The sequence below is a fragment of the Pseudopipra pipra genome, chromosome 2 (genome assembly GCF_036250125.1).
Source record: "Pseudopipra pipra isolate bDixPip1 chromosome 2, bDixPip1.hap1, whole genome shotgun sequence".
NCBI classification, from domain to species: Eukaryota; Metazoa; Chordata; class Aves; order Passeriformes; family Pipridae; genus Pseudopipra; species Pseudopipra pipra.
In genome coordinates this window covers 5,381,246-5,408,284 of record NC_087550.1, presented here as the reverse complement: position 1 = coordinate 5,408,284, position 27,039 = coordinate 5,381,246, and the positions used below count along the sequence as shown (strand labels likewise).

Here is a 27,039-nt window from a genome sequence, read left to right as displayed (position 1 = left end):
TTATGTTGTATTTTTCCAACTAAATCTGACTCTGTGGAACATAATACAGCACACTGTAACTCCCATAACATCACTAGATAATTTTGGAGATTAGCTATTCAGCGAGTATTTGCTACATCATTTATTGGAAAATGTGTATATTTAACTTGTCTACAGAAAGCTTATGACCACAGATACAGAGCGCCTTGTAATTTACTGCCTGTGCATGATTCCATAAAATTATATGGAGAGAAACCTAATGGCAGAAATTTAACAAGTTGCTTTTTTGCTGAAAATTTTACATAAACTACTGTTGTTTTTATTCGCTTTACTACTATTACAAAGCCAGTTTACACTGCTAATTTCTAAACTCACACAAATATTATTTAGAAGCCAAATGTTTTTCTTGGAAACAGCATTTTATGGGGCTTTGGATGCAATGTGTGCATTGTATTGGGCTTCATCAACTGCAAAGTGAGAGAATATAGCCTGCTGAGATTTCTAGGCAGCAGCCTTGGTGACTTCCCTAAGCTGTAATCAACTGGTGCCAAAAGAAAGCTGAAGATTTTGCTTATTGAACAGTTTGCAAGTTTAAAATATCAAAGTTGCTTTCCTGAAAAAAGTAAAAATTATTTTCTTTTCTTTTTTACTACTCTTGTCAGAGGTCATTGAATAGAATTACTTATTCTCCCTTCAAAACAATGTTTTATTTCCCATGGAAATAGAAAGTAAGAATTGGGTAAATGTCATGTGGTGAAAATGTTCAAGTGTAACTGAGTTCAACAAATAAAACTCTGAAGTCACAAGGCAGGAGATAGAATAAAAAACAAGCCTAATTCTTTTTCTACTCATGTAGTACTTGGACAGTGAGGACCAATCTCACTGTAAGTAGGTGCTTTGTCAATGTAAAAATTTAATATTATACACAATACATTAATAAAAAAGGCAAGTGTCTGGAGACCAGGTGATCTTTTTTAACTCCTAAACATCCTACAAAAAGCAGAGAGAAAAACACAAGGCATAAGAAAATTAATTTTATTTTTTTTCAGCTACAGTGTTGGCAATCCCCAAAGCATATTGTGGGAAAACTCTATCCATTTTGTGTCAATAAAAATAAACTCCAGGCATGCTGAAGTGTCTGTGAAGCTCCACATTTTTCTTTTTCTACTTTGCTTCCTCCTGAAGCTGGTTTAGTATCTCTAACATACACAGTTCTGCTGATGACTTCATGGGCCAGGTGGATGGAGAGAAGATCTGAATTAGATGCAGGATTAAGATAAATAAAGCTAAAGACGAAAATGCAGTTTTGTGTCCAAAATCCTGTCATATTCAAACTTAAGTCAACTACAAGTTTCTGATAATGCCAACTCCTCATTTTAAAAGCCTGTAAACACCTTCTCCCCTTCCTTCTGCTTGGGACATGGATTATGGTTTCTCACTTCACAGACATTCTCATCTGATGACCTTGCTAAGCAAAGGGAAACTGTTATAAACGATTTGTAACTTTTGACCACTGAAATGTTTTCACCCATCTTTCAAAACCCCTGGGTGGTGGAGCATTAACCTTTTCCTTTGTGCTTCTCTTTCAGCTTCTGATATGGCTGCGGAGCAGGGGCAGATTCTTGTCATTGCCACTGCTGCTGTTGGTGGATTCACTCTCCTGGTCATCCTGACTTTGTTCTTCCTGATCACTGGGAGGTAATTAAAGCTACAGCGTTCTCATTTAGGCAGGATTGGAACCATCTAAAACTAAGAATTTAAGAATAATAGTTAAATCATTAAACCACCTTTTCAGTGCTGAAATAAAGATTAAACAGTGGGGTGAATGCCTTCTTTGAGTCGTACTCACAGTTCTCTCGTGAGTGTTGTTTTCCATAAAGACTCAGTTTGGGCAGACAAGCAACTATGTGAAATCAGGAAATAGCTTGGATATTTTAAAAATAAGTTTCTGGACCTCTTGCCTCCAGAGTGAAAATTTAAAAACACATTGTACCTGCTGCACCTTCAAGGCTCTGACATTACAAGAAAAAAAAAAAAAAAAGAAAGAAAAAATTCCTACAATATATTCTATAAAATCTCATAACTGTAAATTGCAAAGCTTTGGAGGGTACAACCCTAGGATTTTTGATGTCTTGGAATTGGCAATATAGCTTGCTAAATACACTTGAATGGACCATTTTTTATTACTTTCATTATATTAAATTTGTAGGACAAGCCATACAAAATTATGGACCTATTTTATATGCACATTTCTACATCTCTTAAGATAAAAAGCAGGAATTATATTAGAAATTAAACTAAGGAATACTATACTCCGAAACACTAGAATGATTCTTCTGCTTGTGGTATCACTGGCAAACAGAAAATAGTTTCCTAAAGGTCCTGTTTTATTGCTTTCTGGCTTTTTTTTTTTTTAAGATTGAAGATATCCCAATTAAATCTGTGTTGCAGCAGTACTGCTGCACTGGCAGGGGAATTCACCAGTCTGGATCATGTGGGTTTTTTTGTAACTAGCCAACTCTTGTGCTTACAATTCTTTCAATGCAGTGCTCTTTGTCCACCTTTCTTCAGTCGATGTGTTGATTAGGATCAAATAACGACATTATGCAAATTGGATGAGGAAGCATTTTGGTTTGAGTGGCCAGATGCCGTGCTGAATTGCACAGTGAAGGTTTTAAGGGAACTCACAAATTCTAACTGGACATGCTAAAAAAGACATGTAGGTAGGAACACCAGTCCTTGCTGGAGCTCAGATTCCCACATGCACAATTCCTTCCAGGGTGCCTTTTTTCCTTTTTCACTGAGTCTTGGGTGTTTCCTGCGTGATTTCAGGACTTCACCTGCTTCCACCTGGAAGCAAAACAAAATTTAAAAGGACAAAGAGATTATGATCCCATCTCCTCTGTGAGACCTTGGAGTTTGTGTGGGCTCTGACCCCCTCTATCCTTTTTCCCTTTCACTCCTTCAGACACACAAAAAAAGATGCTGGAAGAGCCTCCATGTGAGTAGGATTCTCCATGGAGTTTCCTTCTTACCTGGCTTGGGGACAGAAAAAATCCAGAGTTAGGAAAGGATTCTGCACTCCCACTGTCCTGGTTTAGGACAGTGTTTACACTGCCAGAAAAGATGTTACACTTAAATCTTCTGAATGTGATAATGGTCATCAGAGATATTAATGGACTGTGTGGCACTTTTAAATTTGTAATTATATTTCTGTTTTGTTGGTATAGCATTACTTCTAACTTGAAAAGAAAGTGAAGTTCTATCAGTGTAGGCCAGAGGTTTTATTTGCAATACCTCAGCAAGCACAGTAGCTGCCATTATGTGAATTAATGTTCTTTCTGCTAAATAATAAAACCAATTAAGTCTAACTTTCTGTTGAACTTGATGAGAGCAGTTAACCTTGGAACATACTGTGACCTTAAATAATCTTAGAAGCTAAGTAAATATTCCTGCCATTACTACAGAAGCTGACAAACAGCAAGGTCTTTCAGAAGAGAGAGGAATTATTTAGACAAACTTCTGGAGAAAATAACTGTGTGGAATCCTAATGTGAAATCCTGAAGCATAACTCAAACACTTCCTTTAGAAAAAAAAATCACTAAACTCAGGAATGAAAAAAAAAATATGGAAATGGGTTTCTTTTGGTTTATTCCTCCTGTTTGCCAGCATTAAGGATATCAGAGATTCTCTTAGCTTTCTAATGCCTTACTCAAAGGGACCATTTCAATTATGTAAGATACGAATTCATTTTGAAGTGCTGCTTAAATGCAGTGATAAGAGTGTATTCCACAGAAGACAGAGCAAGAAAATTTTGAATAAATACTCAATTTACTCTAGGACTGGAGGCAAATTTCAGCATGAAAAATGCGACTGGTACCCTACAGATGTGCTCTGCTCCAGTGTTTAGAATTAACAATTTGATGAGCTGTCGAGTCTCCGGGCTGCTGATGAGTCTATTCATAGTGGAGAGGCTGGGTTAAATGAGCACCTGGCTCTGCACTTTGCTGAGTGATCACCCACCCAGAGCAAGCAGGAAGCACGACTGTCAGTCCTAGAGAGAAAAATGAAAGCAGCAGAGACTTGGAGGCACAGGACAGGGGATCTTGGCTTAATTCCAGGAAATGTGATGTTAAAGCTCAGTATGATTCAGTCTTATCATTACAGAAATTATTCCTCTCCGATTGTTCTGTAGCCAACACGAGCAGAGAATGAGGAGACTCCTCTGCTGGTGATCAATCACTGGCCACTGTAGTCACACTTTGGGGCCACACTTGGGAGGACTGGACAGGGTTAAAGTCTTTCTGTTTGACTGTTCCCTTGGGCAGACACTTGAAGTATAAGAACTCCTATTTAGTGTTCCTGGCACTTGGCACCCTACAGACCAGTTGTTCAGGTCCTAAAAATGGCTCTGTCATCCTTAGTGGTCACAGCGACTGGTTTCCAATCTCTAGGCTTACACAGAATCTGAGAACCCACTGGTTTGCATTTCCCTCCACAAGGGTACAGAATTTTCTGCCCATTCATCATTACCTGTGTAGCAGTGAATGAATCTGTGAGTGTTCCTACTGTGTTCCAGCAGTTTAAACTAACCATTGAAATGAGGTGGGGGGGTTCACCTGGTTCTCATATCATCATGTTTGTGTAGATATACTGCCTTTAATTAATGTTTATTTAATTTTATAAGGCTGGTGATATACATAGAGAGGACAGTCATTTTTTTCCAAGCTGATTTTGGAACTGTATGTCTGTACACTAAATAACATGTCCACGGGCACTGCTGTTCTCCACTGGGTTCAGTGCCTCAACAGCCCTTAGACCAAAAGGTTTCCCTCTAAATAATAATTCTTAGTCTGTTCAGTGGGTGAGAGCGAGCTTTAAGACCAAGGTCAAATGTTTTGGTTTATTCTTGACTGAGACAGTTGCTGCTACCATGTGACCCTCTAAATCAGCATTAACAGGTTGGCAGCATTCAGGCTGGGGGAGATTTCATTACCAGGAACCCAAAAACTTACCATGTGGCAGTTTTCTCCAACATATACCCTTGCGTTGTCAGATGTTGTTGCTGACAATTCACGAACTTCCACTGAGTTTTGGGTTGTTTGCCAAGGATTTGCGATTTTATAGCAATCATAGAGGCATATGCTAAAACCTAATGCTTATCCTGTATGATATTTTCTATCTCAGAAGAAATAATAAATCAGTGCCTGGCTCACACTGCACAGAGCCACTCAGCAAAAAGAAAGAAAAAAAAAGTGATCCTGATGTGAAGAAAAATATTTCTTTTTTCATGAAATGTAGTGAAGTCATTATTATTCAATTAGGAAGAAAATGTGAGCTTTTTTCACCCACTGTATATGAAAGTTAATAGGATAAGGTTTAATTACCACCAACTTACATATGCAAACAGGAATGCAGGGAAGTGATAATTTATTAAAGTATCAGAATTCTTTGAAGGAGTCAAACTTGAAATAAAATTTTGAATGAAATTTAAACTCAAGTAGTCACTTTCCTGTTAATAATTCAACTCTGATCTGTTTTTCTTTGTATGTAATCTATTTGTAGTTCTTCATATTTCCCTCTTTAGATTCATAACTAAATGTGTATTCCAAATGCAAAGATTCTGGTTTTCATAAAAGGGCAGATAAAACTTAATGTACATTTATTTTATCCATGACAAGTATTTTATTTAAAACCTCACTTGTTTTCTTGAAAGATGCCAGTGGTACATAAAGGCCAAAATGAAATCTGAGGAGAAAAGAAGGGCTCATTTGCAAAATGGACATTGTAAGTAGTTCAACACTGTGTTACATAATATCTATATTGCATTTTAAATGAAGAATGTTCATTGTTTCCTGGATAGTTTTTTCCCCTGCTATTTTAATCTGGTCGTTTGAGTAGTTCCTTTCTGTCTGCATCATCAAAGGTGGGGGGGGGGGTATGTCCTCTTGAACAATTTCACTAAATTCACTCTAGTTATTATGGGGTTTTTTCATCCAATTATTAATATTTAATCAGATTTTCATGTATATTTCTGTGACGTTTCAGTTGTTCTTGACATTAAATTTCTGCCTCAAAGTTCCTCTCTTGGTGACTATGTGACTTATTTGTATCTAGTTCTCTTTGGATTTAGGGATCTACACTTCCAGCCACCCAAGAAATAAGAAGTGGAATGGGTTGTCTTCCCTCATGTTCCTACTCAGTGATCAGTACAGTGAAAGAAAATCCTGCCAGTCTCTCACGGGCAGTACATTAGTTTATATAGTTTAGTTTAGCTACCTAGTTTAAATTAGTTGCCTTACTAGTTTGGTTTTTTATTCCAAGGGTGTTATACAAAGGGTATAAAATTTTATTTTTTCATAATTTTGATAGCACCCCTGGAAATACCATGAAGTTAAGTCACCAGAAGTAAAATCTTTTTACAGGTGACACCACTATATCTAGCCAAGTGCCTCTTTCTGTCAAGGAAAAGGGCACATTTACCCATAAAGTATACTTCCTAGAAATATTTGTTAGTCATTTGTTTCCAAGCATGGTCAGAAATGAAAGAGGACAAAAGCCTTCCAGCAGGAGGGTTTGATTTATGCCTCTGAGTCTGTGACTGAATTTAAAAGAAAGCCTCACTCAGTGTCTTTCAGGCTGGGGTAAATGGTACCTGTATTTCATGTTGACACAAAGCTTCATCTCAGAGGCTTCTCAGTCATTTCAAGTTATCTCAGCATCACACTGGAGGGGGCAAATCTCTGCTCGTGTATGTGCTCCACAGAACCAAGGATAAAGCGGAATTATTGTGATTTACCCCAGCAGCCAAGACTCTACTGCCAACAATATTCCCTCCTTTACACTAAACAGCACCTGCATAAATACATCCTTCATGCAGCAACCTTTGCCTGGCTGCTGGCTGCCTATGGATTTGGGATCCAGCATCTCAACCTGAAACAACACCTGGGACTGTGCAATCGCTCCCAGGACCAGCATAAGGGTGACCACTCCCAGACTGGCTGAAGCTCATCAGATAATGAACTGCTTTAGACTCAGCTATTAAGTGATAAGAGGAATGGCTGAGAAATGCTGAATTCTTTTTAAAGGGATTCTCTGGACCCAGCTGCAGTAGCCTCCTTTTATCCCGATAAGTTGATGCATTATTTACATCAACTTCTGTTAATGGATTGAAAGTTTTCCAGAACTTAATCATCACATGGCAGCAGCCTGAAAAGGATTTCCATCCAGACAGTCCAAGAGAAACAACGATAAGTTCTTGAACATGTGATACTCAGGAACACAAGGGATATCAGGAGTGCCAGAAAATGATGGCTTGCCCGAGCCTTCCAAAGCCATCTGGCACCATCCCACTCTTGCCACGGCCATCTCCAAGGAAACAGGCAGGAATTATCAAAGCCTTGGAAATGGATTCGGATATTTTTGTTCTCATCTTGCACCTGGCTCTCTGGTTGGTCCAGCTGACCAGAGGAGGACAAAGCAGCACAGTGCTCCAGGACTCATCCTTAGAGGAAAGGATCTCAAAAATTTGACTTGTTTGGCAAAAGGAATGTTCAGCCACCCACTGCTAAATGAAAGAAGTGAATTAGGAACCAGTGTTTTCGAAGTAAAGGACAGGTTGCCTAAATTGCCCAAGGAGCAGCAAAGGAGAATATAAGCTGCCTTGGCTGCTAGTCTTGAGGCTCTGCTTTTCCCCATATCATTGAGCCCTCACTTGGTGTCACTTTAGACAGCCTTTCAAGTGACCAGCTCATATTTTCTCAAGACTTGCTGCATTTTCCAAATTTACCAGCTGTACTTGAAGCATTCTTTAAGGATATAAGCTAAGTACTGAGGCTCCAAGGAGCCTCTTCAGACTAAAATATTAAGTAGAATTCAGAAAGGAAATGCTTACAATTTAAAAAAAAAAAAAAAAAAAAAAAAAAAAAAAAAAAAAAGAAAAGAAGAAGAAGAATGTAATTTAACATACCCAAAATCAAAATTGCATTTTCCTTACAATTTAACTAGGGCTGATATTTTGTCCTAGGAAGAAGTTTCCAAAAACTTTATTGTCCTCTTAATTTTCCTGCCTGAAATGATGTTTCTCAGGAGATGCTTGTTTTCATCTGGGACAGAGACAAAACAGCATAAGAATTCAGCACTCTCTTATCAAGTTAAATACCAAAGACTGAGTTTTCTTAAGGCCTTTGACATTTTCTTTCCATGGGACAGAATAAACTCTGGGACTCATGTAACTGGCAAACTTGACAGTAACTAGAGGTATAAATAACCTTCAGAGAAACTAATACTGATATTTTCTCCATTCTATCTGATAACACTGATTATCAGTCATCATTGCAAGCTGGAAGGATGTTTGTTGCAACAATGCACTGCAGCAATCCTGAAGAATCCATGCTTTCAGTCACCCAGAACACCTCAGAAGATTTGAGCAGGGCCCAGCAGGACCTTTTTACACTTTCTGTCAGTACTTTGGAATGCTTTTGCTAGTGTTGGGTTGTCAGAGAATCGTTCTTTGGTTCTGCGAAATCAGTAGCAAGCATTAGTAATTTGGGGTCATTATCCTCTTCTGTTGCGTTCTGGAACTTTAAACGTGGAAGATTTAATAAATTATTTCCAATCCTTTCAGTTGTCTAGTTTAAAAATAAATAAATAAATAAATCCTGATGCGGTGCACAATGTCAAAGTTCTTGATTCCTGTTATTCTCTGGTTTTTTGCAGTGCGTTTCCCAGGACTCAAAACATACATTGATCCAGACACATATGAAGACCCATCTCTTGCTGTCCATGAGTTTGCAAAGGAGATAGATCCTTCAAGAATTCGTATTGAAAGAGTTATTGGGGCAGGTAAAACTATACCCCCTTTAAAAAGAAATATCCAGGCCTGGCAAGGCTGCTTTTCTTGAGTCACCAGGATAACATAAGTGGTCAAGTATAGCAGAAAATGTGGGTGTGTTTCTCTGACAGTCCTCTCTAAAGTGTGGTGTATCTGAGGTATTGTATCCAGCTCATGCTTCAAATATGTTCATATTTAAATCAGGAGTTCTCTAAAGGGAGATTCTCCAACACAATATTTTATCCTAAATGTTTTTTAGGGCTTTATAATTTTTTGGGGTAGGGTTGGTTTTTTGCCCTGTTTGTTAGGGGTTTGTTTTTTTTTTTTCCAGATGCACTCAAACCCTTGTGTCACTCAGCATTTGCCATAGTTATTGTCATGTGTTCTCAGTCACTGAGCGTGAAATTAGATCAGAATTTCTTTCTGTGGGGAGATAAGTTCAGAATGTAAAAGACTGAGAAAAAGTTATCCTCAAATAAAAAACAGGAGGAGGATGAGGGGAGGGAAAGGAAAGGCTGGCTTGGGACATGCTTTCCTGTGTGGAGAAGGATCATTAGCAGAGGGGAAAAAGGAAATTCTGATAAGGAGTTGGAGACGGTATGAAAGGTGATGGGGACTTGCAAAGCAGAATGAATGGAAAAATAGCTTCATGATCTCCTCCTGTATCCCTGTTAGTTCAAGTATGTGGTGGAGACAGAAAGGAATTACATCTGATCAATTGTTTTAGACTGTTCTCACCTATGGAGCTTTTACCTTCAGTTGAGAACATCTCACTGGCGTTATAGGCCACTTCACAGCTGTTTGATAATGTATCAGAAGTTCATTCATCCTGTATGTACATTGTTCTTTTTTCCCTAGGGGAGATAACATGCCCCTTGTGTTTTCAGGGATCCTACTTTTGCTGATGTGCAATGTCTACTCCGTGCATTAAGTGTTATCCTCTTGTCTGAGGTTTGGTTTAATTGTCAGGTTTTACTGCTCAGGAAAATTATGTGCAAGTATTCCCACACATTCACTTCTGGAAAGTCTTTGTAGGGTTAAAGGCTCATGGCTGCCTTCTAGAGTTCACTAGAGGTCCTGATGGTAGTGCAACCAGCTCAATGGTGACAGAAAACACACCCTTGAGGGTAACACAACAAAAGTGAAATACTTGTAAAAAACAGTCTTGTAAAACCATTTCTTGTGTTCTGACTATCTGGGGTAGAAAACATTTCATTGTTGTCCAGGGCCTGAGATTGTTTGCTGTGTTTTACTCAGTTCATGGTTTACTGAGGACTTAGAGAGACAAGGCCAGAAAAGGGCCTTACAAACTTACCTAACTAGTGGATCTCAATGCACAGCTTATGACCAACATGCCATTCAGAAAGACCACCAAGATTTCTTACAGTTATAACAAATTAAAACAAAAAACGGACTGACAAGGAGAGTCTGGAGTTCCTGTGGTACTTTACATTCTCTGTGTTGTTCCCCTATAATGGCTGAGGAGAATTAATCATTTCTCAGGCCCAACAGAAGGGGAAGGTGGGAGAGCTGAGAGTCTGTGTCAGAAATTTTGATGAATGTAGGAACAGAATCCAGCTCTGAAATATAATTTCTTCCTGCAAAGGAGATTAACACTCCCTGTCTTCATATTACACAATATGGATATTTCTCTGTGTCCTCAAGATATTAAAAGTGACTAAATTTTGTAAATTGTTGTGTTAAAGGTGCTTACAGTACTGACTGCACAGATGTTCACCTCAGTGTAAATTTATTTAGTATGTTCCATGCTCCAGTGCCCATCTTTGAGCTACTGGGCTTTCTTTAACAATGCTGTTTTATTACTTACTTACTTTTACCATATTTACTTTCTTAAGCTTTAATGCCATGAAGAAAAAAACGAAATCATTCACAATACGACAGACTTAAAAAATCAGTTACAACTTGTAAAAGGGGTTCAGTGGAAAGAAAACCTCGTTTTAATTTGCTCATAGTGAACCCACCAAAGAACTCATGTTGGAGAGTATTGCCAGGAAAATTACTGTCAGAAGACATAATGCACTGTGATCCTTCTTTTTTATCTCTGTTTCATGTATCTTAGTCACTCTAGAAAGGAGAAGTATTTTTCCCTTAAGATCCCTCATTTAGTGATACGTTACTACACTGACAAGAGCAGAAATAGCTTCAGTGTTGCTCAAAAGTGCTTTATGCACTAGAAAAGGTGATGTAAATAATGTAACAGAAATGAAACTGTGTCTGTTAACAAACAGGGGAGAAAAGTATTGACCTGAAAGTAAGAGGGACAGTTCTGTTTCCCAGTGCAGTCCATATCTCTGGAGTACTTCAGTCCACCTGATGGCTTAAGCCACATAATATGTGGTTCTGTGCACCTTTGAAATTATGAGCTTGAGAGAGCCCCCAGAGGGCTGATTTCTGCAGAAAACATTCTATCTGATTTCTTTTATTTCTTCCTTTTCTTCAGACATACTATAGATGTTGATATCTTGGATTATAAAGCATTTTGAACTACATTAACACTAACACTGATGTAACTACTGATTTCCAAGCAGTTGAATACCATAGACAAGGATTGGGTTTATTGATTTTAGTTCGGATTAAAATTGTGTCCTTACTCTCAATTAATTCATGAAAATTCTTTGCTCAGCTTCTTTCCCCCTTTTCTTTTATGTGGGGGAGTGTATACTTTGACATTTTATTTTTATGTTTTTTATTTTTCTAAAATTACTTGGGCAATTTGCCATCTTCAAAAATATTCACCTACTAGACTTGCAAACTGCTTGAAATGAAATTTAAACCTATTTCTATGCAGGCAAGATACAGGTTAAATACCATGGCTGAGGCACAGAGACTACAAATTCTTACACAGTTCTTTAGTAGCTACCAAGGGACATAACATATCAGCATAATTCACAACAGTCCTAAAACTTTCTCTATGAATTCTCTCTAATTCTATATTAAACATTTCAACTGGATATAAAATGCATTTCTTATCACAGGAGAATTACTTATAAAGACACTTAAATTTTCACCTAAGCGAAACCAAAAATCAACATCTTTTACAAAATGAAACATCAATATCTTTTAAGAAGATATTGATGCATTTCTTAAATTTGTTCTGTTTTAACAATTTATTTTGGTCAATGATTTTCATTTTTAATTTCTGTAATTTTAATTTTTCAAACAACAATTATTTACATTCAAGAACTAAAATTTTTCATTTTCAGTTTTTAAAAACTGATCCTATTAACCATGTTACACAGACAATTGGTCTGATCCTTCAGTGTCAAGTCCTAGTAACATAAAGGTAGTATTATATGATATTAAAAAAAGAGGAAAATGTCTAAAAATCTTGCTTACACACTGACTGCTCCAAATAACGATGATTTTCCATCAGATATTAAAAAAAGGTTCAGAGAAGGTGGCAAGAAATGGTCAAATTGAAAAAGTAGCAAAAACTTCAAGCAGAAACAGCAGATTGGAAAATAGCCTTTAGTAGTAACAAAGATCAAGATGACACTTGGCCAGCAACAGTCAAAGATTTCATAGCCAAAATAAAAAGGTAATGTCTCTACATTTATTTGTAGATTTAATCAACGTTACTATTGCAAATTCATCTCATTAGGCAGGTAAGAATAAGAAAAGCAAAGCAGCAACAGTTTAAGAATAGATACTGAGTTTGTGAGATTACTTCAAGAAGAAAATGGTGCAACCTCTGTTATAATCCTTTTCCAGGTCCTCCTGGTTGACTTTTACTGAGCTGATGTTTTTGAAGGCAACCACAACGTTCTGTGGAGACAGTTAATTGAAAGTTTGATCTCAGCTCTCCCAGTCTCCCCCTCTGACATGCTTTTGGCGTTCCAGCACATCTGCAAACACTCTGAATTACTGTCCTTTTTTCTGATGCTTTGGACAAAATAAGGCAAAGTGAACTGCATAACTTGCAAAGTCCTCTCTAAATTATTCAGGCTTTACCTACTCCAGGTGTAGACACAAAATATCGCCATTAAAGTAACAATATCTGCCCATAAATATAGATTCAAGATGGATGCACAGACAGATTTCTGCCCCTGAGCAGCTTCCTATCATCTCCTGTCTTACATCTAGTTCATCTGAGCAAAAAAAACTAGTTTTATAGACCTTTTGACTGAATGAAAAATTATCCAAGTTAATAGCTGTTAATGGTCTTTTTTGTTATTCTTCTAATATCTTCTCACTCTGTCCTCCTGTCTCAAACAGGAAGGTAAATGCAGTAGGGGAAACAGTTTACAACCAAAATGGAATTTGCAATTTGATAAAACATTCATAATAACAAGCAGATTACAATCCAAAAAGCAAAACAGGACCTATTTGTGTTACCTGCTTAGCTTGTGATAACACCAACCAAATAAACATGTATTAATGAAGTTCACATTCTAGCAATAGTTACAATGATTATTGTTTAAATGGTGCAATTCCCTTTTATTTTATCTGCTCTTTATGACAAAGTTTTAGTATTGTTTAATATTGTATTGCATATTCTTGGATTCAAAACTCTTGGCTGATTTTTTTAATCACTTATATTAAATATTCCTTCAGATCTCATATTGGTTTATTCCAAAAATCACCATGTGCCTTTTTGCCAGTTCCCAAAATTTGCCATCAATTCATTACCGTAGATTTTCTTCAGATGGTCCCTTTCAGCAACTCTGATATTGAGCTTGCTGCACCTACTGACATTTTATCATATTATTTGTTTTCATCTTGTCCATGACACTTTTTTCTGCCCCCTCACTTCTTGCTATTTGGTTTAAGGCTTCAGCACCTCTTCAAAGAAGGAATTCCCAGAGGTACTTTGTCAAGTTTTAACAGTTAAAATTAGCCTCTTATTTCCTTTGTTAGAATATTGAAACTCAAGGAAGAGACCAACTCCTCAATTTTTCACATATTCTTTTTATAATCTTTTTTATAATTTTTCATATTCTTTTTATAATCTCAATCTCCTGCTAGTTCTCCCACAGGTGTAATGACTGAAATGGGAAAATGAGCCGAGCTGTATTTGGTGCTGTGACCTTTCAGTTGTATCAACAGCAACTGTCTGTGCTGCAAGACATTTGTTTTGATCCCATGTAGTAATACCAGACTGCACATCACACTTTCAGGGGGCTGACTATGGCTATTTCACTTTAAATAACACATATGCTCTGACTGAGTGAGAAAAGGGACATGTGGTTTGCACAGGGTAAGTTTCTAGACTGCTCAGTCAGCTTCTTTGTGTGTAACACACAGTAAGATGTATGAGGTTTAGATCATTAAACCAGGGATTATTTAAATTTTATTAAAACTAAACAGACATTGAACTCTATTTTTTCCTCTAGTTGTCATCAGCCTTTTCCCTGGAGCAAGGAAAGCTGTCGACTTCATTGACATCTGGCTCTCAGCTTCCACTTATTACACATGCAGTCATGAACCTTTACTGCTGCAGGGTCAACATTTATCTTGTTTATCATCAAACCTGAGCAATGAGACTTAGATTCTTAGATTTAAAAAATCCCTTTTGTTGAGCACATTCCCCCTTGACTTTAAAAACATTGAAAATGCTTTATCTGAAGAAAAGAGTAGAAAAGTTACTGTGGGATGAAATCTTGTCAAACTCTCCATGTAAATAACACAATGCTTTAAATCATATCATTGATCTCCATGTAGTCTGAAACAGAATTAGAAGTTATTACACACACTTTAGGTTTCTAAATGTAGGAACTGTGTGTTCTGGGAGCTGATGATCACTTACTGTCTGTTTGACATCATGTCACAAAAAACCTGCTGTTAGTCTTTATGTTCAGCAGTTTATCAATCCTAATATCCAAGGGCAGCGAAATTCTTTTCCAACTTTACAAATCATGCATCCGAAAAGGTAAAAGGAACAGGTCAGGGAGAAGACACAATATTCCTTCTCCTGCTTTAGATGTTGAGATAATAAATCTTGGGATTGTAAGCCCTTCTCCTGCCTCTTTCAGTTTAATTTATTTAAAAACACTTGGTGAACAGCCTTTTACAGTCCCTGAGGGATGAAATTCTGAAGTTGTAGTACTCTTGTATAATCTTGTGTTGGCAAAATCATTTATTCTATAACCTATGCTTTCCAAATTATTCTCAAAAATGAGATTTTGCAGTTCTATAGATTTATTGATCACAAAATTTCTTTTAAAATCTGGATATTAAGGCTCTAGTATTTTTACTTTTCACTGTTTCATCAAGAGAAAGAAATTGGAAATTTTTCTCATTTTAGGCATTTAATTTGGAAAAGAACAGTAAGATACAATAAGATCGTGGCTTTGGAGATGTGTTTTGGCTCTGCTGGACATATCATAGGAAATAATTATACCATTTTTCCTTCAAAGCATTCAGGTTTCATGACTTTCTTTTATGGTAGGACTTTACAAGTCCAAATTAGCCACTACTTTTTCAGTGGTCAGGCAAGTAAACTTTTAAGGAGAGCCTTCTAAAGGGGAAAAATTATATAGGAAAATCCTTCCATAACTTCCACTTCTGTCAAAAGATTCCCAGAACATTAGTCTAGTGACACGTGGTGTGACTCTTGGGGATGGTCTTGTGCAGGGCTAAGAGTTGGACTCCATGATCCTTGTGGGTCCCTTCCAGCTCAGCAGATTCTGTGATTCTGTGACATGTATTTTCACACATCTTCAGGGAAGCACATGCTTTAATTTATTTTTGAAAATTAAGTAGGAAAAACAAATTGGGGAAGGGGAGGGGAGGGGGGATTTGTGGAAAGGAGACCTGGGACACTTTTTTTTTTAATCTGTTTAAGAAGCTGATAATTTATTCAGAGAGTATGCTCAGCATCTGATAATTGTACTCTTGCACTTGTTGATACCTCTGTCTTTGAAGTGAAAGACAAGCTATGAAACTGTTCTTTTAATCCCTCCACTCTTCCTGGATCTTATTGACTAATAAAACTTTGTTTTCTTTTAGTGGAAATGACAGAACCTAATAAAATAAAAACTGTATGACAATATCCATTCTAATCCTGCAACATCAGATTTTCTGAAGTGAAGCTGCTGCCTTTAAGGTCTCTCTCTTCTAGACTTGGTTTATATCTGAAGGCACACTATTACATGATGGAGCTTTCCTATTTTCTTTTCTTTTCTTCTGTCCTTAAAGTTTAAGGAAAACTAATTCAGACAACACTTGATGGAGGGGGTAAAAATTTATTTCCTCCGGTTGGACATATATATCTGTTCATTATTCATTTTTTGGTTTTTTGCAGTTCTGATTCCCAAATGACTGGGGTAGAAAATTTGGTTTGCTATGGAAGTTCCCTGCACTGGGTAGTGCTTTGAAATATTTTTGTGAACGTTGCTTTTCATTTGCTGAATTATGACCGATTGAAAAGTGACCTGCAGGCACGCAGAGTATATTTGGTAGCGGCTTTAAATAGTTTCTGAGTGACTTCAAGATCAAAGGAAAGTTGTGATTTCCATACAAATTCGATTAGTAAATGTGTGAAGGAAATGCAGGGACATGTGTTCCTCACAGGCCATAATGTACACAGGAGAACATCGAGGGGAAAAAGCTCTGACATTCCTCTCGTTATGCAACTCAGTCCAGATTTGCTGAAACTCTTGGCCTTTGGGTGTCTGAACAGGAAAATGCATAATTAATTTCAAGTATGTGTGTAAGTCTATTTAAATAAATCATGTGCAAGTGCTTTTCTGGGACATCATAGCACAAAGTACTTTTTAAATACTTCCTACAGTTTGAGGATAGCCAATATTCTGTCTCAGGGCTTTTCTTATCATATAGGTCTCAATGCATTTCAGCCCTAGAAATAAATATTGCTATAAATAGATATTTTAGATAGATATTTTGTCATCACTGGAATAAAAATCTCAAGTGTCCTTACATTCCCTCCTTGTGGCATTCTCAGTTATATATCACACACATATTGATATCAAAATTCAGTCTCAAAATCTGAGAGTGATACAAGTCCCCATGATCTTGCAGCGTGCCACAAAGGAAAGGTGATTATTTGTTGTGAAGCACTGTTGAATATTTTGGTTTTCGGGTATGTGATGAAACTCAGGAACTTGCCCCCTTCTAAGAGTTATGTGGGTTTCTTGAATATTTTTGTGTACAGGCACTATGAGTGATCTAACCTATATTTTATCTCTTTAAGGTGAGTTTGGAGAAGTGTGCAGTGGACGTCTGAAGACACCAGGAAAAAGAGAGATCCCTGTTGCAATTAAAACCCTAAAAGGTGGCTATATGGACAGGCAGAGGAGAGATTTCCTGAGGGAGGCCAGTATCATGGGACAATTTGATCACCCAAATATAATTCACCTCGAAGGAGTTGTTACAAAAAGTAAGTCACTAACGTCTTTAGTTAAGACTTTGATGGTGTTTTTCCTATTCTATGTCACTTAGTAACAAAATTAAGCCTCTATGTTCACATTCAGTATGGATTACAGTTCTCAGAAATCTTCCAAATCGTGAAGTGACAGTTGATACTGCAAAGTTTGGGACCAGAGTAGGAAATGCACAGCCTATCTGTTTTCAGTTAGAAATGTTTTAGTTTTTAACAACAATCATCCTCATTTGAGTGATGTCTTTACAGGTTCTTATGAAATAGACTGGAGAGGTTGCCTGTAGGCAAGTGGAGAAAACCATAAAAGTAACTGAGTTGACAATTAAGTCGAATTGTCTTGAAAAATATCAGTTATACTCTTCTTTTTGCAGAAGTATTTATTATATATTTGGTGGAGACTTGCTGGTTTCGGTACCAGAAGAGATAAATTTCCTATTTTAAAGAAATAAAATGTAAACACTCTGTAACTTATTGTGCACTTTACTAAAATTCCAGAATAATCTACAAAATGTCTTACTCTACGTAACAGTTGCAGCTGCCAAGAATATCCCTTGCCTCTGAAATCCAGCATTTTTAGTGGTGTTCTGGACTTTTCTGAAATGCTGAAATATCTAGTGCTCACTTAAGTATTAAGTAAAAAGACATTAACATGCGTGTAATTTCTTTAATGCCATCTTTTTTCCAGTAATGAATTAAAAAACTGGAATTAAAAAAGCTATTTTCTTTTCAAAATTGATTCATCTCAACTAAGCCATGTTGCTTGCTAGTTTGCATACTTATATTTTTCTTTTAAAGGGAAGTGTTATGTGTGTAAAACAATAATGTCCTCTTACCTTCACAGTAAATACAGTAAATATGTTATGAATATTTCCTGTTTTCACCTTGTTACAACATCAGAAGCTGTGTTTGGAAAACACAAAGTACTAGAACAAAGAGGGAAGTATAGCTCCTGAACTCGTGCTGTTGGAATGGAATTTCAACAGGTTTGTGGAATGACCCATCCATGTGCAAATCTGTCTCCCTGTGGTTCTAAATTAAGAAGAAGAGGATCTTTTTCTTTCTTAAAACAGTATTGCAAGGAAAAATTTATTGTTATTTAGGTATGTTTGGTTACTAGACTAAAAAATTCCTTGGCATTGCAGAAAAGATGCAGCTTTAGTCTCGCCATTGCTCTGCTCTGCTGACAGCAAACAAGAACACAACTTAACCCAGGCTGAGCAGCACTGGGGACCTTTGTCAAGAGATGTAAATATGTAAGAACTTAATTGAATTTAGCTCCTTGCTTCATACTGAACAGTAGCATAGCAGCAATTAAATTCCACCAGTCTTCCCCAATACCAGTATCACAGGTATGACCAGGATCCACGTGGTGGATCTAGGAGGGTGTTTCTCGTTCCTGAGAATGCAAATGACTGTGATTTATGAACATTGTTTGAATCCAATTAAATGGCGCACACAGAATACAGTATAATGTACTTGGCCATGGCATGATAGTTTAATCTTTGCCCCATTTATAAATTTTCTTTCCATAATGACTCATCATGAGCCTAGAGAGAAACCAAGATTGCATTCAGAGAGCAGAATCAAACAGATAAATCAGTGCTCCAGCATTTGTTAATGTTCTACAGGAAAGGTGATTATAGACACCTGTAAGCCACAAAGTCATCATTAGCAGCTCTGCTTTTCCCTAAGCTGTCAACAAACTTTATTATTATTTTGTAATATTTGTTTAAAGGTAATATAAAAATAGTAGGTGCTACTGTTATAGTTACAATGTCCTAAAAAATTATGCATTTCTCAGATATAAAATAGCACTGAAAGTTTGAAAGAAAATATTTTTGGGTCAGGCAGGTTTATAACAAACAAAGAAACAAACAATTATAAAATTGCAGTTACAGAATGAAAAAAGACTACATGAATTATCAGCAAATTTCACCCCAAGGCATATAAAGTCCAAGTTATATAAAGTGTGAAGGACAAAGTTGTGCAGCTCTGCTCTGCTGCAGGAAGAAGCCAGAAGGAAGGCTGAGCAATGGACACATCCACCCTGCTCTGCTTCCCTCCTTCCAGTTTATCCTTAGGATGGTGCCTTGCATTTACACAGCCCCCCCTGTGCTGTTTAGAGAACAACATGACTTTAGCTGGGAGAACAGCTGTCTTGCACTTCACTAAATCCTAAGTGTAGAACTGCAGAATCCACCACGGGACAGAAATTTCCTGTAAGTAAAACATGTGCTATAAAAATCAGACAGAACTTTGTCCTAGCAGAGTTATTTATGTAATGATAGCATGATTAAAAGTTGTTCTGTGCTGAAACTAAGATTAATAACAACAAAAACTATTTATCTGATGTACATTACAATTCCACTAACCTATAAAGGCACATCAGATGCAGTAAATTTGATTAATAGATGTGTTATGCTGTTCTTAGCACATGCTTTCCTCTTTGTAACCCTCAGTCATTAACTTCTAGCTGTTGCTGGTATACATTGCACCAGTTTATAAGCAGTACCTTCCATTCCAGTGTCATTGACTATTGAACAAAAAAGAAAAAGGGTTTGGTTGTAATAAGCAGAAGTGCTCTACCAAGTCAATAGGTATTGACTGGGGCAATAACAAATTCTCCTGTTCATTACAAATGAGAGCTTTTATCTGGTGCTACCAGCTAAGCAGATGTTAACTTTTAAATTATGCTGTGTTCAAAATTGCTGTGTAATATGTACTGTACGGGATGAAAAAAAGTGAAACTAAGCCTGCTCAAAAGTTGGTCTGAAACAGAGGTTTAATTCCTTTTTCTTATTGCTTCATTTCTCATTTGTCCTAACCACAGTCCCTAATCACAGAGAGCAGTAGGCAGAACAGTTGCTGTAGCACAAGCTCTCTGCTAGCAGAGAGTTCATTTCAAGGGCAATTTGCTGGGCCAAGGCAGATACACCATAGCACAGAATCTGGATCTGATCACTCACTTGTATTGCTGATCAGAAGTCACAGGGGAAACTTTATTCCTGTTAGGATTCTTTTAGCAACACCATTCCTTGCATGGTTTGCCATAAAAGGGCTGCTCATTGCCTTGCAAATTTATCATAGGTGCTTAGGCACTTTATGTAAACATCCATAAATGTTAGTGTTTATGGATTTAATACAGTGATAATTTTTGGATCTCTTCTTGGGTGTTTCAGGGCATGCTCTGATCAGTTTTATATCCTTGGCCAAGCTGCTGCTATTTCAATAACAAGTATAGGAAAAATAACTTCTTTCTCCAGTACAAACATATGTGACCATCATTGAAAGCTGGGCTATGCAGAAAATGTCTTCCACTCCTACATCCTGTTGAAGCCTGTGTTGCAGATTTCCTATTAAAAGTCTGTAAAATAAATTAAAGCAAACATCTGACAGCATAACTATATCTACAAAAGACATGAAAAATGGTCTCTCACTATCGTAACTGTACTAGAGGAAATCTAACCTGGAATCTGGAGTTAGTTTAGCTTGATGGTATCTTACACAGCAGTTTAAAGCACAGCCTAATCAGTGCTATGTAATACTGTGTCAATATGAAATATCAAGGTATGAGAGGGCTTTATTATATTTATAACCTGTTTGTTCCCCTTCCCCTCAAGCTTTACCCTAAATAACTTTCCGTTGTTAAAAATGATTTATGAGGAATTGTTTCTGTTTCCAAATTTTGACTACTGGAGGATTTGCACCTGTCACACATACAACAGTAATCTTTTTAAGGCATTCATTTTCTTTACCACCAATATGGATATTGATATTCTCCAGAAGAATGTTCAGAAAAGTCCCAAAATGAAGCTAAATGAAGACAGCACCTAGGCTTTTGGTTCTGTGTAAACTCACATCCTCAAACACTGAGCCTGGGTTTGGAATGACACTTCCAACTCCCTTATTGTCTCCTCACTGTTTTGATTTAGTGGCTTTCAAATTGTGAATGCAATTAATGCAATTCCAGCTCTGAAATCTTTAGTCAGTCATCTAGCAGATTGAATTCAAAGCTTTAATCATTAATTTTCTTTTTAAATTATTGCATATAACCTGTTCAGTGCAACAAAAGCCCTAAAATCAGTGCACCTTACCTTGTCCACAAGGAAGGCAAAGCAGCATCATGATCCTTTTTCACTACAATTTACTGTATGTAGCTCTTCATATCTGACCCCTTTTTCATTTTTCAAAAATGCAGGACATAATTAATTCATTTTTTTCAGCCAAGACATTGTGCTCTGGGCCTTTGAGCCCTTAGTGTAATGAATCTAATGTTGCCCTTTTCTGCAACCTGTTAACAGGTTGCAACTATTAAGTGGAGTTCAGAATTCCTTTGAGAAGGTGAAATATTTTCCAGAACGTGTGTTTGTTATACACATAATTTGGGGTTTATACAAAAGGATTGAGGAAAATTTGTGGCAGTATTTGAAATATCCTTGCCTTGGTCATGGGTGTTGAAATTGTACTCCCAGGAAGTGTGATTCTGCAAAGTTTAAATGCTGACCTTTTAAGAGCCAAGTTGTGACTATTTGACATAGACTGGACCATGATAGCTTAGAAAATATAATTATGATTACACACGAAAAGACAGGACCTACATTACAGTATTTATCATGCAATTCTGAAAAGCAAAACCTTTTGGACCAGCAGAAAACATATGATGTTAATAAATTCCATGTTAGCATTATAGGTTACACAACACAGTGTAACCTATTTCAAATCTTACATTTTCATCTGTCAGTAGTCTCAGTACACCACTGAAACACTAAGAGCATCTCCAGGCACAGATGTGCTTGCTGGAGGCCAAAATGTCTTCAAATCCACTCCTTGAACCCACGTCAGGCACTTGCACCTGCCTTATGCAACACAGGAGGGTATGAAGATATTATTCATTCATGGATATCTTCCATTCTGATTATGTGTCATATTAGCCAGTGGGCTTTACATAAAGCTGAATTTGTTTGATGAACCATATTGTAGTTATGCACATAATGATAGATAAAACAGCAGGATTTCAGTCGTATCACAAATTTTTCAGTAAGTGGAGCTGTAAATTTGAATTTGGCTCACTCCCTTTATTTTCCTTTGTGTCCTATTTCATGGATAAATATCACAACACATTACTGAATTCAATGTTGCTGTGGTGAGCAAATTAACACAAAACCTACATTGTTAGCCAAGTTTAGGAGATCAATTTATTAGAGTATCATCCAAAACACAGAGCTGAAAGTTAGAGCTCTGCGCATGATTGCTGTTAACACAGACAAAACTCGGTATCTGTAGCCTTCTTGCCAAATAGGTTACCCTTCATAGCTGGTACTCGAAGAACATAATTAATGTTGATATTACTGAGCTATTTTTACACACACATGCATGTGTGTGAACATTTCAAATAACACTGGCAAACTACCATGCATCCATTTGTTGAAGGTTGCTGGCAAAAATTAAGAATACACAATACTTGTTCTCCTGAATGACACATGCTTAGAAGAAATTGGCTTTTAAACCTCAGGAAAAATTAAATTTGTCTTTCATGCATTGCATTCTGAGAAACTTTTTTCACAAAAATCAAAGGGCCATTACAGTTTCCTGCAGTTCAGATCAGTCACATTTCTGTGTTCTGCTTTCCTCTTTTGCAGTTAGGAAGATATACATTATACCTGCCAATTCTGCTGCAACATCTTTCACAGGATGATAAGCAATGAAGAACAAGCATATTGTCAGACAGTAAAACAAGCAGCTTAATCTGCCCATGATACACTATCTAACATGCTGAACTTCTACAATTCTGCTTTTATAGGTTACATCTGAGAAACAGGATTTCACTTTCTTCAGGATCCTTTGCCTATAGATGTTCTGTACTCAGACATGCAGGACCTGGCTTTCAAAGATATTTAGATGCTTTGATGGGAGATGTGGTTCCAGTAGAAAAACAGATGACAAAAATCATTCCTACTAACAGCCATAAAAAGATAAAGCCCTGTATATGAGATATGTCCAGACTATTTTTTTTCTTTTCTTTTAAAGGAAATGCACAGTCATGAATTTCCATAATTAGCATCATTATTAACCACAAATGATTGCATTTCCATACATCTACTGAATAAAATATGCAGTTTCTTCCTCCACCACGAAAGTAGAGAAGAATATGGTACAAAAAGTTAAAGGGCAAGAGTGTGTAGGAGACATTTGAAGGGTTGGGGCTTTTTTAACAACTGCAACCAGAAGATTCAGTGAATAACAGGGGGAGACAAGATTGCACTCTGCTGACAGATTTGCTGCATACCATGGCTGACCTGTTGCCTGTGAAGGAAAACCATATAAGCAATGATGAGAGAAATTATAAATGACAATGGCAATTGCAGCTGACAGTTAAAGGAGTGAGGGGGTTAAAGAGTGTATATAAAGCAACCAATAAATCCCAATTCACAAGTTGTACTTGGTTGATTTATTTTGATAACTGTACATTTATTTCTTCTTCTGTATAGAGGCAAAAACAGGCTAGTAAATATACATGTAATCGAGCACTGGCAAAGACCTGTTGCAACTTTATTTTTGCTAAATCTTTGCTGGGAATGAGTTGTTCTCACTGAATTGATACCAAGACATGCTGAGTTTGAGAGTAATTGCTAATGATGGCTAAGAAGGGTTCTGCTGTATTTTAGAGCCCAGCAAAGTCAGATTATATCAGAAGCATTATTTGGTAAACCTCAGTCTAATTGTTAAATATTACAGTATGCTCCAAATTGAAGCATGGTTGTGTTCTTTTAAAAGGCAAATTAAATAAACTTTGCACCATTTTTCAACAATAAATCATTCTCTTGTAATTCATGGAATATTCAGCATTGAGCTGTGAAGGATACTGAGAGGTCACCTGGTCCATCTTCCTACCCCAAGGCACAATCAATTACATTTAAACTAGTCTGGATAGACTTGCCTATCCTATTCTCTGAAACCTTTCCTGGTGAAGATTCCATAGCCTCCCTGGGCAAAGTTGAGTGTTTAACTGTTCTCATACTTAGCCTTCCTAGTGTTAAATTGAATTATTTTTCTTACTGCCATTAACTCTTTTCCTGTCTGTGGTGGAACAGTTTGTGCCTTTCCTCTTTGCAGCAATATTTTACGTTTGTAGACCATTATAATGTCTTTACTGTCTTCAGTAAGTCAACCAGATTCTGTCAGGTTTTTCTTCATGGTATATGTTTGCGTGACCTTTGGTCATTCTTAATGCTTTCCTTTGGATTCTTTCCAGTCAATTAATATCTTGTCTGAAGTATGGGTAAAGCATGGTTTTCAAGAGTGGATACAGTTGATGCTGAACCTTGCCTTCCACTAACAAGCAGGAAATAACTGTTTTAAATGTAAACTTTGTTACTCATCTCTAAATACCTGTGGTTTTCAATAGCAACCATAATTGGGTTTTATTTTGATTTATTGTTACCCGTGGATCCTCCTCTGTGAAACAGCTGGCTGGTAGCCTTTCCTCCAGGATGTATTTCTGTGGTTCTTTGCTGCCATCTCAACTGACCTGCTTTGTCTTCCAGAATTTTGTTCCGTGTTTTCTCACACATTTCCTTGGCATACCAAGGAATTTTGCTGTCTTTATCAGATTTAGAAACACACTCTTAGTTCCAGCATTTGCGTAATTAAGGAGAAACCAGTACAGTGCCCAAAGTTCTGGACCATCCTATTTGTATCCTTCCAGGCTGATGGGGAACCGCTGAAGGCAGTTTCCCAGCTGTTATTACCCTGACTGTGCTGCAGTTTCATCAGAAATTTCCTGGGGAAATCTGAGAAAAGTACTAAGGAAAAAGAATTAAATCACAGAGTGCAATTTACAAAATGAAAAATTATGTGATGTAATATAGTCAGGACTGAAATCTCATTGCCTCAGACTAATTTACTTACTACATTTCTTTCTCTTGTGCTGCCATTAGTCTCTTAGTTTCTGGTTGTACTTCTTGTACTAAAAAGAATGAAAGAGTGGCAATAAAGGTACTGTAGGCTGCAGTGATATGAGTTAAAACAATGTACCAGGAAGGCTATCACAGGTAAGGGAATGTGTATCTATATTTTCGTGGATTACAGTTGATTCTTAAAAAGAAGCTGAGATGTGTCTTGGTCAGGATAGAAGCCTTGTCATACCAAGTTTTACCTGTTTCATGATCATTTGAGTTAATATGTTATACTCAGACTGAATTTGTATGGGATAAATCTAGATTAGAGATTAGATATCAAAATATTAGAGATAATTCCATGTTTTTGTCCCATGGCAGATGCTGGGTGTAGGTCCATGTGTGATACCAAGGAACACAGATTTCCCTTGAGGTGACAAGATGAAAGATGGAGACATAATCATGGTGACTAGGTCCCCATTGTTTCTTTTTTTAGGAGAAACTGCTGTCATTTTTACCAGCTTAATTAAATTCAAACTTACATGAGTGTATCAAAATAATAATGTATCCCTGATGCTTTTGATTTGATGCAGCTATTCTCAGTGTATTATCTTAATGCTGCCTAAAGTTTGCTTGTGCATGAAGAGTTCTTTTTCTCCCTCACAGTGTTGTTTGTATTTGTCTGATGCTTTGGATAAGCCTTACGTGTGTGAACAGGGGTTATTGTGGGGATTTACATGTTTATCATAGAATCACAGAATCATTTAGGTTGGAAAAGACCTTTCAGATCATAAATTCCAAACGTATTTATGAAGCGTTTAGAAACCCGGGAGGCAAAATGCTATTGAACCCATAATCATTACAACTGAAGAATTTAATAATGCTGAAATCTAATTACAGAAGAGTTGTCAAATGTAGTGAGTGTTATAAATAATATTAATCATCTCTAGTCCATTGGATTTGAGGCTTCTGAGAATGGAAGTATGTATCTTGGTACTTCTGCAAAACCCAGAAACGCATGTTTCATTAAAGTAAACAGGTACAAAATAACAATTAGATTTTTATTGATAAGTTAAGATCCTTAACTTTTAAAAACTAATGTAAAAGTCTGTGCCAATCCTGAAAATAGAGCACAATTATCTGTTGATTCTCTTATAGGATATTCTGACAAACTTTATGGACCAACAGTATTGGTGTTAGCACTTTCAACCATGTAATGATTCCAGGTTCTAGTTACCAGCTCTCTGAGTTACAGCCTTCACAAAATAAATAAGAGAATACAATGTGTAAATATACCTCAATTCACTTATATGCAAGGTTAAATAGACGAGCTTTTATGCTTGAAATTTAATTAACTGGATGAATGTTCAAGTCATAAAAACTGTTCCAGAAAAGCTGCGCCCCTTCTCTGGTTCACATTTCTTTAAATTTTACATTTGTTTGCAAGTATGTGAATAAAGAGATGAAATGAGTAGGGTTTTCTTGCTCTATGTTGTTTAAGGCTACCAGTTCACTTTGCCAAATTTGTGATGAAACAGAACATTCCAGACCAACACCAGTAATTAGCTGAAAGGGCAGTGCTTGCAATGGTCTGCAAGTTAATATGTAAGGACAAGTAATGGTCCATGTATTTACCTAAAGGAGAGCAAAATGATCAATGTGATCAATCTTCTGTCACTCCAAAATAGAGAGGCTACCAGTCCCAGGAAAATGCAAGTTCCTCAGATAATTATGGGAGTGATTGCCGAGATGTGGCACATGGTCTGTCATATAAACCTCTGCCTCAAAAGTTTGTATTGTGATATTTACTACAACTTAAGGGCTCACACCTCAATTTCTAATGGAGGGCAGCAAGCCTGACATATCTTTGGTAATTTTCTCATATACATTATCTGATGTTGTATTTTATAGAAACATGAGAGTTAGATGTGAGAAAAATAAACCCCTTTGGTTATTTGCAACATCATAAT

The 27,039-nt window shown here is 36.9% G+C and overlaps 1 protein-coding gene across 7 annotated transcripts in view; it reads left to right on the top strand.

Annotated features, from left to right (window-relative positions):
• EPHA6 (EPH receptor A6) overlaps positions 1-27,039 on the top strand; it is a 446,467-nt gene that overhangs the window by 324,367 nt on the left and 95,061 nt on the right. For 6 of the 7 annotated variants that reach the window (XM_064643664.1, XM_064643659.1, XM_064643655.1 and 3 more), the window contains 4 exons: positions 1,569-1,677; positions 5,696-5,766; positions 8,698-8,823; positions 16,986-17,171. In XM_064643664.1, the coding sequence (XP_064499734.1) occupies positions 1,569-1,677; positions 5,696-5,766; positions 8,698-8,823; positions 16,986-17,171 (492 nt within the window). Of the gene's footprint in view, positions 1-1,568; positions 1,678-5,695; positions 5,767-8,697; positions 8,824-16,985; positions 17,172-27,039 lie in introns of those variants that run through there. The other variant, XR_010427681.1, reaches the window with a different exon arrangement.